At 35.8% G+C, this 12,713-nt stretch overlaps 2 protein-coding genes across 3 annotated transcripts in view; one reads left to right on the top strand and one right to left on the bottom strand.

Moving 5' to 3' along the window:
- Positions 1–10,809, top strand: part of LOC309843229 (uncharacterized protein) — a gene marked incomplete at its 5' end in the record, with an annotated part of 70,997 nt that extends 60,188 nt beyond the window's left edge. The window contains one exon of the mRNA XM_082688567.1: positions 6,970–10,809. Within this exon, the coding sequence (XP_082544693.1) occupies positions 6,970–7,045 (76 nt within the window). The 3' untranslated portion in view covers positions 7,046–10,809. The remainder of the gene's footprint in view (positions 1–6,969) is intronic.
- The window catches only part of ADGRL2 (adhesion G protein-coupled receptor L2), a 606,730-nt gene that overhangs the window by 247,422 nt on the left and 346,595 nt on the right, over positions 1–12,713 (bottom strand). The gene's annotated exons all lie outside the window — the stretch shown is intronic.

Raw genomic sequence — 12,713 nt, 5'->3', positions numbered from 1 at the left:
CCACACAGTAAAATATCTACTTTCTGGCATATTCATTTATGGAATAAGCTATTTTTTGTTGCAGTCTTTGCTTTCATTCTTCACTCTTCACATGATACCATTCAAAGTCAAAAGATACACATAAGACATCAAACATGTGTTTTTAAGTATTGAATTCAGTATCATTTCCCTCAAAAGCTTCAACTAGAATGTTTAAATTACGGTAATAAAGTGATGGATTGGAGAAATAAAATGTTTTTATCTCTTCCTCCCCTTTCTTGCCTTTTCTCCCAGTAGAAGGAAAGTCCAAGATATGATAATTTGAATAAAAGAGAGAGAGCCATATGTTGGATAACAAATGTTTAGTGAGTGAAGTTGTTTATGACCCCTAAGGAAATTACACTTAAATAATGAAATTATGTTTCATATGTTTTTATAGATTTTGTTTAAAACTACATTTCTATGTTCAACAAACTAGGTAGGGAACATATTATTCCCAGTTAAAGAGAGAAAAAGTTGTATGTCAACTATATTTCAATAAAGATATAATTAACCAAAAAAAAGATGCTTGTCACAGGAAAAAGAGAGAGAAAAGTTAAACAAGTGACATAGCTTATAGACAAAAGCAGGACTGAGGCTAAAACATAGGTTTCCCAGATCCTGGTTTGCTTTTTATTATTATTATTATTATTATTATTATTATTATTATATATACTTCTGTCTTTTAAAAATTCCATGCTAATGTATACCGGCAGTCTTTGTCATACAAATAGTATACACCACATTCACATTAGCTTATGTTTTATATATTTCATAGATACTAAGATATCTGAAAACAAATTAAGTTTTTGTCAAAATTCTTGGTAAAGTGTGCACTCTCCTTTTGTGTGTTCAATTTTTTGATAAAATTGTAATATGTATATTTTATATTACAGTAGGAAAAAAGCATGTATACTTTGATTTTTCAAAGTGAAGTGAATCTTGAAATTCTGAAGCATGCCTCTGATATCAAAGATAGTCAAATAATCACCACACTGATAATATTAATTGATTGAATATTGCAGTCTTCTTGGTTAGATGTATTTAAAACTGTCTTCAGTTGATTTCTCTTACTTAGAAAAATGCAGCTTCTAAGGAGAATTCAGTTAGGGGTGTTAGTGTGTTAGCTTTCAGAAAAAGTGTGGGTAGGTTTGTGTAGACTTCACATGCACCTTTATTTATTTATTTATTTTTAAGACCCCCCCCCCCCCTTTTTTTTGACAAACAGAGAGCACTAGTAGGCAGAGAGGCAGGCAGAGAAAGAGGGGAAAGCCAGCTTCCCGCTGAAGCAGAGAGCCTGATGTGGGGCTTGATCCCAGGACCCCGGCATCATGACCTGAGCCGAAGGCAGAGGCTTTAACCCACTGAGCCACCCAGTCACCCTCACCTTTATTTTTTTATTTATTTTTTTTCCTTTTTTTTCTTCTCAAACTATTTCATTTTATTTTTTTCTCCAGTGTTCCAAAATTCATTGTTGATGCACCATACCCAGCGCTCCATGCAATACGTCACTTGCACCTTTAAATTTTAAATGTAAAAATCCCACGTCTTGTGAGAAGTAAGGGTAATTCTCAATGAAATTTAATTAAATGTATGTAATTATTGTGTTCTGAGTATGATCATTACTATGTTAAAGTTGCTGTAAGGATATGGATCTTGAAACTCAAAGACTACATCTCCCTCGATCAAGTTTCAGTATCTTGGTGGTTAGTACTCAAAATTGCTAAAATATACTGCCCCAAAGGTCTGTTTTCTAAAAGTAAGATGACCCTAAATTCAAAGGAAAGCGTAAAATTATTTTTGTATGCTTTTCTTTTCCTTATAATACGCTTTTCTTTATCACTGATTCCTTTTTTTTTCCCATTTCCTGTATCTATTTTGGCTTCACTCTTCATTTCACTGTAATTTTCTTTACCCTGATCCTATAACCTGTCACTTCTCTTAGAATTCCCTTGTCTCATCTTCACCTGAGATTAGCCTCTAGCCTATAATACACAAAAGGGGGGTAAGACCATTCCGTGTACTGAAAACATAACACTCCAGTTTATAATATATTTTTTTCCCATTTGAGGCCTTTCTTTCTGTGGTAATAGAAACCTTTACCCATGTCTTTCTCCATTCTGTTCTATAATCCATCACTCTGCTTCTCCACACTCAACTTGCAGGTTTTGACCCTCCTTCTCTATTACTGTCTTTGAGATCTGAACCTCTTTCATCCCTTTTGCTATATTGCATGCCTGTCTCCTCTCAAAAGCTCCCTACTTCTGTTCATGGCAGCTGATCCTCTAGATAGCTCATCCAGGGAGGGGATATAGAGGAGAAAGCCCACCAAGTGGTTTTACTTTCAAATACTAAATGTGAATGTTGGCTGGAGTGCCAAGTGGCAAGTCTGTACAGTATGAACAGTAAGCACTATGGGGGCTCAAAACTTTAGAATTATTTCCCTGTGTATGTCTGGACTCCATATCTGTGTCTGAATAATCATGCGCTTGTCTCAACTTTGTTAAGATTATTCAGTGCAGTCATTCAGACCCAAAGGCATTGAAGTTGTAAAAGATATACTGCCAAGCCAAAGAGTTTGACTTAGGCTCACAAAATAACAAAAAGGGAAAAAAGAAAAGAAAAGAAAGAAAAAGATTTTTAAGCTATATTGTGTGAATGACAACTACTCAAAGCTCAAAAATAAGATGCCACTTCAGACGTGGCTATTAAATAGACTAGAAATCATATTCAAGGATGCCAGAAACTCACTGTGCTTTGTTCTGATTCAAATAACCCTTTAAAGTGGATATGTATCCAAGACTGCTATGTATTCAGTAGCATTTAATAAACCCTTGTTTAAATGGATGGAAACTGCATAATAAGAATTTTGTGAGAAAATTATTTGGAAGAAAAACCATGAACTACACTCTTTTCTTTAAAGTAACTTCACCCCAAGAGTTCCTCTGTTAAGAAATACTGGTAGTGTCATGGAGATTTGCTTGGTAGGCAGGTGGGTGAGTCTAAGCCCTATAAATATAGGGCCCCTGTGGACGTGCATATCCCCCATTTCACTTACCTGCTTTATTTATCAATCAATATTTATTGTTCATCATGAACAATTTAGGTTCTTTTTTGATTTTTCTCAGCCCACAGGGCTGGGCTGGGGTAGAAAGCAATTAGTTTATATTCTGCCCTAATATAAACAGTTAACAAGGCCTTATGCTGTCTCCTTCTCAGTGTTTCCGGCCAGGGCATTTTCTCGAGTGAGCTCATGGTTTTGTGTCTAAGGTAGAGGAAATAGGTCGATGGACTCTATCAAAGCACTCATAATTTTTTGAGCACTACATATGTGCCAGCACTTTTGAAGATATTTACATAAATGATTTCATTTTCAGGCTCCCAACACATCTATCCTCATTTCACAGATGGATGGGTAAACTGAGGCACTAATCAGTTAAAAAAAATTGTCTAAGCTTATGCAGCAAGTGGGAGAGCCAGGGATGGAACCCTGACTTGAGAGCCTGCCCTCTCAGCAAGTAAGGTTGTCCTAGGGTAACTGAGTTAATTAATTCAACTCTTGTTGTATGAAGTTGTGGTTTTGTTTTGTTTTGTTTTCTGTCTGCCAGGCTTACTTTGCCAGGTTGAATCATGCTGAATAGACTGTCTTGTCTACAGTTGCCAGCACAAAAGCTTTTGTTGTTGTTTTGTTGTCTTGTTTTTGGGTGAAGCTCTTTCTCTTGGCCTGATTATTCCAGAAGTAAAATACCAGCATTATCAGGAGGACACTAGGCCACTGGTCCCTGGGGCAGCAGGTATAGAAAAGCACCCAGTGGAAGACGTGACAGCAGTATCCCTAAGTTCTGCTGGCTACAGCTCTCTAACAAGGTTAATTGTTGTGAAGATAGAATCTAGAGAAATGATCACTTAGGTCACCAGGTTAAGGGTGCTAGCTAAAGAACACAGAGGTCAGGGCCTGAAGTAAGGCTAAGGGAGCACCAGGAAAAGGAGGTCAAAAACACAGGTGTTAGAATACCAGACTGCATCAGGGGTAGGAAAGACATACCACAGCTCAGGCTCACTGTGTAGAATGGGGAAAGGTCAAACTGCCAGATAACAGAGCAAGCATAGTCCACTGGTGGGGTCCCTTTTGCATCTGTAGCTACTATGGCAACCCCTTTGTGCCTAGCCTATCTACTTTTTCTCTATGGTTCTGATAGTGAACACTAATCTCTCACTTTTAGTTCTAGGTTCCTAAGCTTGTAGAATTACATCTAGGAATGTGTGGAAAGGTTTCATTTTCCACTCTGCATTTTCATTGACCTTCCTTGTGTTGGGCTATTGCTTTTGATGGAGAACCAGACTGAGACTGAACAGTTTCTTCAACAGCTGCTGACTCTCATACTAGAAACTACCATAGAAGAATGAGGGCTAGCTCAGAGAATCTGTCATTCTTCTAGTCCTGAGAATTAGGGTCTTGGTTGGTTAAGGGAGACATTAGTTGATATATTGTTTGTAATGTAGCTTAGCATTCAATCTTGACCTAAATTCAGATCCTGCTAAATCGTATGACACCCTAAAGACAAACTTTGGCAACACTGATACATTTCCTGCATTGTAGGATACACAGAACTTGTTTATGACATCACTATTTATTTATAATTCGTTCTGAGGCCACCATGATCTGTCTTACCATACAGTCTCAAATTTTGAATTCTAACCTGGGTTTCAGTTTGTTTTCAAGGCTTTAGTTATATCCAGTGAATCAAAGGATAGTTTGATAATTTGAACAATAGTATTTTACAGGGTAAACATATTTGGGGTTGTGGAATTTGGACATCTAGTTTTGCAACTATAAATACAATTTATATTTAATATAAATTGTATAAATAATTTATATTAATATAAATTAAGAAATATATTTATTATATATAATATATACAATATATATTATATATAATTATATATAATTATATATAATTATAAATATAATTTATTTATATTATTATATAAATAATCAATTAATATAATATATAATTAATATTTTATATAGTATAAATAGAAAAATAAATAATTTATATTATAAATTAATATAAATTGTATAGATACAATTTATATTTAATTTTAAAGGCCACACGTGAAAGTTTCCGCTTGCCAGGATGACTGTAGAAGCTCAATGGCTAGTATCCTGCTTGTTGTTTAGTCAACTTTTGTTTCTGTTTGTTCAGATCATCCTTACAGTATCACACACTCTCAAAGAAATGGAACATAAACATATTCTATGGACTCAAAGTATGTAAATACATGAAAATATCTGAGCCATGGAAATATTTCCTGTTTAATGGTTCAGACTTAAAATTAGAAAAACTGAGTTCCATCAACATGACAGAAGTCATCAGCTGGAACCCGGGTTAGGGATGGGGATTGAGGGAATTTTCTCTAGGATATTATTGGAGAAGAACAAAATCTTATAAATAGATGGGGCAAGAATGCTCACGTAAAACTCCAGCTGCTATCTCAATCTTTATTCCTGATAAATTTGTCCTCAGTGACCACTTCTACTCTGTTCATGATATGTAGAGTCCAGAAAACTGAAGAAACAGCTAGGAATCAGATGGAGGTTACTAAACACAGAGATCTGGGTATAAAGAGAAAGTCAAGATGGCAAACTGAATATGGCCATATCAAGGAAGAGCCCATTCCTGCCCAACAATGAACTGCAGGTGATACTGAATTCAGCAGAGCCTTGAGGGAAGTAATAAGGCATAGGAACACCAACTGACATAGCATGGTTGGAAAAGAAGGGGACCTCATTCCTCTACCTTAGTTTTGGGATGATGCTGGGACAAGGCTTTCCCTACAATAGTCCCTATCAATATCAATTCCCTATGATATGTCTTCTGCCTGCATGTTGCCTTTCTCTGTAACTGCCTCCATGGGTCACTGCCTAAACTCAATAAATTGAGCCCTTTCAGCACAAAATATTTAATTCACTATAGCTCCAAGTTACTTTTAATCTGTCAGTTTGATGCACCATAATGGAATGACCACAAGACCACATCAAACCGATATCAGTTTGAATTCTGGCTTTGACATTTACTGTCTGTGCCTCCCTGAGAAGTTTACTTACACCTCTTTAAGCCTCAGTGTCTTCATTGTAAAATGGGTGAAATTGTACCTATCTCACATAGATGATAAGAGGATTTAAGGGATGATATATACATAAGATAGGGCCTTGCACATGGAAGTCATCAGTACATGGTTTTTTCATTATTTCCCTATACCAGTATCTGTATTCATTTCCCGTGGCTGTTGCAACAGATTATCGCAAGCTGAGTGGCTTCAAACAACAGAAATTTATTCTTTCACAGTTCTGGAGGTTAAAAAAAAAGAAAAAAAATCAAAAATTAAACTGTTGGCATAGCTGGTTTCTTTTGGAGACTCTTGGGGAGTCTCTTGGGGAGAATCCTTTCCATGTTTCTCTCCTCACTTTTATGGCTGCCAGCAATCTTCGGTAATCATTGACCTGTAGACACAATACTCCAGTCTCTGCCTCTGTTTTCACGTGGCCTTCCTCTCTGTGTCCTGGGTGTCTTCTCCTGTTCTGTTACTTAAAAGGACATATGTCATTGGCTTTAAGGTCCAACCTAATTCAGAATGATCTCATTTGGAGATCTTTCCCTTAATTACATTTGCAAAGATCCTTATTCCAAATAAGGTCATACTGAGAGGTTCCAAGTGGACATATCAATTGAAGTTCCAAGTGGGCATATCAAGGAACATAGTGTGCTCTACTATAAAATATATGGTTAGCTGAATTGTATCCCTCCATGTTCATATGTTGAAACTCTAAACCCCAATACCTCAGAATGTGACTGCATTTGGTAGGTAGGGCCTTTAAAGAGGTAATCACATTAAAATGAGTCCATTAGTGTGAGCCCTAATCTAGTCTGACTTGTGTTTTTATAACAGGAAATTTGGACACAACGAGAGACACCAGGAATGCACACGCATAGAGGAAAGCATGCTCTGTGTGAGGACACAGTAAAAAGTGGCTATTTGTGAAGCCAAGGAAAAAGACTTCAGAAGGCCAACCTTCTGACACCTTGAGCTTGCGGCTGCAGCCTCTAGAACTCTGAGAAAATAAATTTCTATTTTTTAGTCACTTAGTCTGTGATATTTTGTTAGGCTGCCCTCATAAACTAATATAATACATAAAATTAATGAGTGGCCTATTTTCTTTTTTTAAAAATATTTATTTATTTATTTAATCAAAGAGAGAGAGAGCGCAGAACAGGGGGGAGGGAAAAGGAAGAGGGAGAAACAGACTTCCTGCTGAGGAGGGTGCCCCACTCAGCGCTCTATCCTAGGACCTTGGGATCAGACCTGAACTGAAGGCAGAAACTCAAGCGACTGAGCCACCAGGTGCCCCCTTTTTTTGTTTCTTTAAGGGTCTAGCAGTTTACACAAAGAAACTGACTTCTCTTTTTCTGTTTTTCACCTTCCATACAGTGTTTATGTTTTATTTTTTCATATTAACATACATTGTATTACTAGTTTCAGAGGTAGAATTTAGGGATTCATCATTTGGAATCCGTCTTCTTACCATGTGCTCATGAATCCCTTGTTTGCAGTCGCCTTACAATGAGGAAGCTCACTTCCCTCCTGCTCAGATACTACTTAATACAGTAGGTAGTGCCACTTTACTGAAATCCTGCATGATTTTGTAGATGAATTAAGTGAAATACAGTGAATATAGTCAAGTACCTGACAATTAAAATTCTGTAGTATCTCAGACCATCATAATGAATAGTATGGTTATTATGAAATCTAAAAGGTACAGAGGATTTAGATTAAAAATGACAGTTTGTTTCTTGTGATCTACCTTTTCCTTTTGCAAATTGAATGTTAAAAAAGAATCTGGTTAATTGACAATTTTGGTTATTAAGGTAAAAATAAAATTCTTAAGACATATACATGATATTTTACCGCATTTCAAATTAAGAGCCATTTCACTTGTATATTAAGTTACCTATTCAATCATCTTCCATTTGCAAATTCTAAAAATAGCCTTCATGAGCATGAGACTTTGCATCTTTTAATTTATGGGCTTGAAAAAACCCTAAACTCCTAAGTGTTATCTTTTTTAACTAGCTTATGATTAGCACAGCTGTTATTTTAGCTCATTGTTTTATTGCTTTTGTAAAGAGCTTTGGGAGTTTTATGAAGGTGCTATGCTTATAGTGTATTTTTAATCACCAATTCAGTTATCATTATCTTTGTCATTAAAAACAGCACATCTGTAAGCCTATGTTGGCATTCAAATAGTATACATAAGCAATTAACAGTAAATATTAATAATGATATTGTCAACCTCTAAAATAGAAAGGCAGAATGATTAAGTTAAGGAAGCATATATAGTTCTCTTAAGATTTTCTCTGACAAGTATCATTTCAAATATATTTATTGTTGAGATATTTATCTGGCATATTACTTATGACTGGCATACCTAGAGGTTTTAGGGCAATACATCAACCAGTACTCTGGGGGTGGATCTCACATTGTACTCTCTTAACAATAGTTGGCAGCAGGTAGCATTCCTTTCCTCTGTGTTTATTCTGACCTGCTCCAAGGTCAAGACAATGAATATGTGATCCACCACTGTGTTCCCTCTGAAAATTCATGGATTTCTCACTGTTACTGTAATCTACATGTTTCTTCACTGTGTTAGCATGAATAAATAGGTTACTGAGCAAAGCAAGGGAGACAAGGCTACTGATACTCTAATCTCTACGGCTAGCATCTGAGAGTTGGAATGACACCGGAAAGCATCAGGATTCAAGTGCTTTGAATAGACTCTTGGGTCTAGAACTGTTTCTCACTTCTGTCATTGTTTCCCAGGTCCTCAGCACAGTGCCAGGCACCCAGGAGGTGATCAATAAATAATTTTTAATGGGTAAATTAGTGAATGAGCAAACTGAAAAATATATCACCACTCTTCATTAGGAAAAATATTATCAGTTGCTTAGTCAACAGTGATAAATGGTACTGAACTCCATCTGGCGAAATTAAAACAAAACCCAAAAACACATAGGCAACTTTGCCTTAGGCTCAAGCAAAGCATTATCAAGATGCAGAGAAAGGAGCAAACACAGACACACATCTGTGAAATAAGGAAACAACAGCAATTACATATATCTCATAACCCATCAAGCAGTTCAAACAGAATATATAAACATGGTGTCTATGCGTTTACCTCCCCAGTCCTCCCCCCACCACCAGTGATAGGACATTTGAAATCTTAGGAAGTCTCCAGAGGAAATGCAAAATCAAATGAAAAATACTGTGAAAAGTTCTTGGAGGAAATAGATTTGCTCCAAAAAGTCCAGTTTTGAAGGAAGTGCAAGCTCTCATTTGGTAAGAAGTGCAAACCTGATAGATTAGGAAGCTACAGTAGGAACTTGAAATGCCTAATGGAATTAAGGGACAGAATAATGTAGACACATTTTCTAATGAACTCATACAATAGAGAAACAGAAAAACTTGATATAGTATATGTAGAAATGTTCTAAGAATGTATTAAGCATACTGCAATGGTTCATTTCTGTAAATAATATCCCTGGGCCTAACAGAAGGGAGGCTGTCTCAGATAATGGCCTCCTGAAGTCAGATTGTTGTCCTTGCCTACACAAGCCTACTTAATAATCTTTCAAAATCTAACCACCTGTGAGTGAGACATTGAGGAAGTGGTAATAAATAAACTATTTTACTGCACCTTAGGGAAACACACTCATAATTTTACCCTACTTGAATCATGGGACAGTAACTGTAATACTTAAGACATGGTTTTCTATGAAATCACAGGCTTTGGCTGTATAGGTGAATTAGAGAATCAAATCAATCAATAATGTTGAATAAAGAATAAAACGATAAAACAAAACTTCTCCCTCTATTACCTGAATCATTAAGGTAAGAGTGGGTTTTATAAAGAGTACATTTTCTAGATCAGTGGTTATGATCCTGTTTAAACCAAGATAAGCAGTATCTGTTGACTGAATAAATAACACGTTTCACACCTTTTGGGGAATAAGTATAAGTGTTATGATACTTAGAAAATCAAAATTTCATTTACAAATATTTCTGACTTCAAATATAGCACAAAGTACCATTTCTGTAGATGCAGGAGCAGTTCTCAGAGAAAAGGGGTTGGTTAAGGCAGTGCAAAATGTGTCAAAGAGTATTTGTTACAATGTTCCTGGTTTGGGTCATTGTATGCTTTTTAAAACAAAACGAAAAGTGGAATTCTTGAACAGTGTTTTCTGGTATAATACATTCTTATAACTGGAAAAGGTTAGAGACCATCGAGCTAGACAATTGCTTGGATCTGTGCTGACAGTTGTGACTTTCTAGGATCACAGGATTAAAGAGCATCTCAGCAGATTTGACATCTTTGGCTGTCTTTGTGATTGATGCTCATCGCATAGCCAGAACCATGATGAGACTCTCCCCATCAGTCATTAAGGAAGGCTGTCATTTCACGCATATTGCCATAATTTGAGGACATGTCTGAATAGTGGAAGCAATGAAACTGCAACATGGCCAATCCCGTAAATTTAGCCATTTATCACATGTTACAAGATCTAGAGTCAATGGCCAGGGTGATGGATATTAATGATAGAGATGACTTGATTTAAATAGTTTATTGTCCACAGGTATAACTTAAGTGTAATTTATTTCCTTTTTCCTCAAAATAACCATGGTTAAGACTGGGAAGATTAACTGTCAGAAATTACTTAACTAAGAAAGAGAAAATGATTTAGTTTATCCCATAACAGATTTAAATTAGATCAGAATTGAAGGAGAAAAATATAAAAATTATGAAATAGAAAGAAAATGAAAATATGGAAGAAATACACACATCATCAAGTCATTAGTTCAGACGAATCATTTTGCTTAGTATATAAAGCATAGTTAATAATGGATTATCTCCAAAAATGCTTGAAATATGGCATTGCAGAAGGTAGTTCTGTTCATTTTTTAAAATTTTTTGCAAAGTCAGAATAATTTTGAGAATAACAGTACTGTAGAAGGTAGCAAAATTGCTAGACACAGCATCTCAGTTAAAAATAGTTACAAATAGGAAGCTATCCTTGGTAGAACAAAAAATAAACTTGGAAAAAAAAAGTTTTGTTCCAGGGAATCAAAAATCTCTAGCAGGGACGAATGGCAAAAACCTTAAGTTGAAAAAGAAAAGTAAAGGAGCTTAGACATAGAATTAAAACTAGATTGAAAACAAAACAAAATCCTGATGATCATAAATGATTTTTTAAATGGTGAAGTCCAGAAGACATTTTAAAATTATATATTCAAGTTAGATTAGTGAATTATTACATAATAAGGGCCACATTCTACCTATATTTATAAGCCCAGCTTCTAATAAGTGAAAAGCACGTATGATATATTCCTTTTGAGATGTTTACTAGTCCTAACCCTCTTCTTCAAAAACTATTCCCATTTCTGTAGTGGATGCTAGGTCCCAAATTTGAATGAGGTGGTCCTTCCCTGTCATCATAGCAGATAGGACTGAGGACAGAGTGAAAGAGATCTTCCCTAAGATAGGCAGAGCTGATTCTCTAGAGAACTGGAAGCTGAAGCAGTTAATTAAGGACTGGAATAGGAAAAGAATGGGCAGCCAGTTCAGGGCTATGTTTGGTCATGTGCATGTGCAGAAGCAGAGAAAGTCACCTGAGAGAAAGGGAGGAAGAAAGAGATGCAGAGAGCATGAGAGAGAGAGAGAGAGAGAGAGAGAGGCTGAGGGGCAAAAGCAAGAAAGGCAGATACTCAGTGAGAGACAGCCCCATGAATCTTTCTGTTGTTCTGTATGGCTACAGTTTCACATGAGCTTTGATTGGTCCCCAATCTGGGTTTCTGAGATCTTTTCCCATAGTTTTTATGATAATCTTCAATTTGCATAAGGATTAGGCTATGAGTTAAATTTAGGGCATGGAGGAAAGGTAAGGTTTTGCAGAGGTTGGGGGGGGAGCTAAATATGAGGCAGAATCATCACATTTCTTTTAAGATACTCTATTTGGTAATTTATTAAAACATGATACCTGAATTTATAGACTCTGTATGTTAACACATAATAATGAAATAAGTAGGTTTAGTAACTTCTCTAGGTCTTATGGTTTCTTAGTGGACTGAAATATAATTTCCGATCACATAATTCTCCTATCAGGTTTTACTTAATCAAAACTTTAAGATTTTGAAACAGTTACCCAAAATTAGGCTCAAGTTCTTCCTCTACATAACATGTTTTTGCTTAAGTAAGCCTGATGTGCCACAATTTGTACTTCTGGTAGAAATACAGATGTTAGAAGAAAAACTGTAATAAGATGCCATCTTTTGTCTACAAAACTGAAAAAAAAAATCCCCCCAAAACCTAAAGTTGATGAGTGTTTAAGGAAATGGGCCATCTCACACTTGGGTATTTGAATTATAATAGGAAATACAACAACACTCATTCATTCAGCAAATATTTATTGGATGCATTCTCAGTGTGAAACACTGTTCTAGGTGCTAAAATTTAGCAGTGAACAAAAATCTGCAGACAAAAATCTGCCTGCATGGAACTTACATATTTTTCAAAAAGTTTAAATCTGTACATATCCTTTTAACCTAAAAGTGGTAGTTTCTAGATATACGTATATGTATTT

This window comes from Mustela nivalis (assembly GCF_964662115.1).
Source record: "Mustela nivalis genome assembly, chromosome: 10".
In the NCBI taxonomy this organism is placed as follows: Eukaryota; Metazoa; Chordata; class Mammalia; order Carnivora; family Mustelidae; genus Mustela; species Mustela nivalis.
The sequence above is the reverse complement of the archived record's forward strand: the minus strand, read 5'-3'. Positions and strand labels throughout refer to the sequence as shown.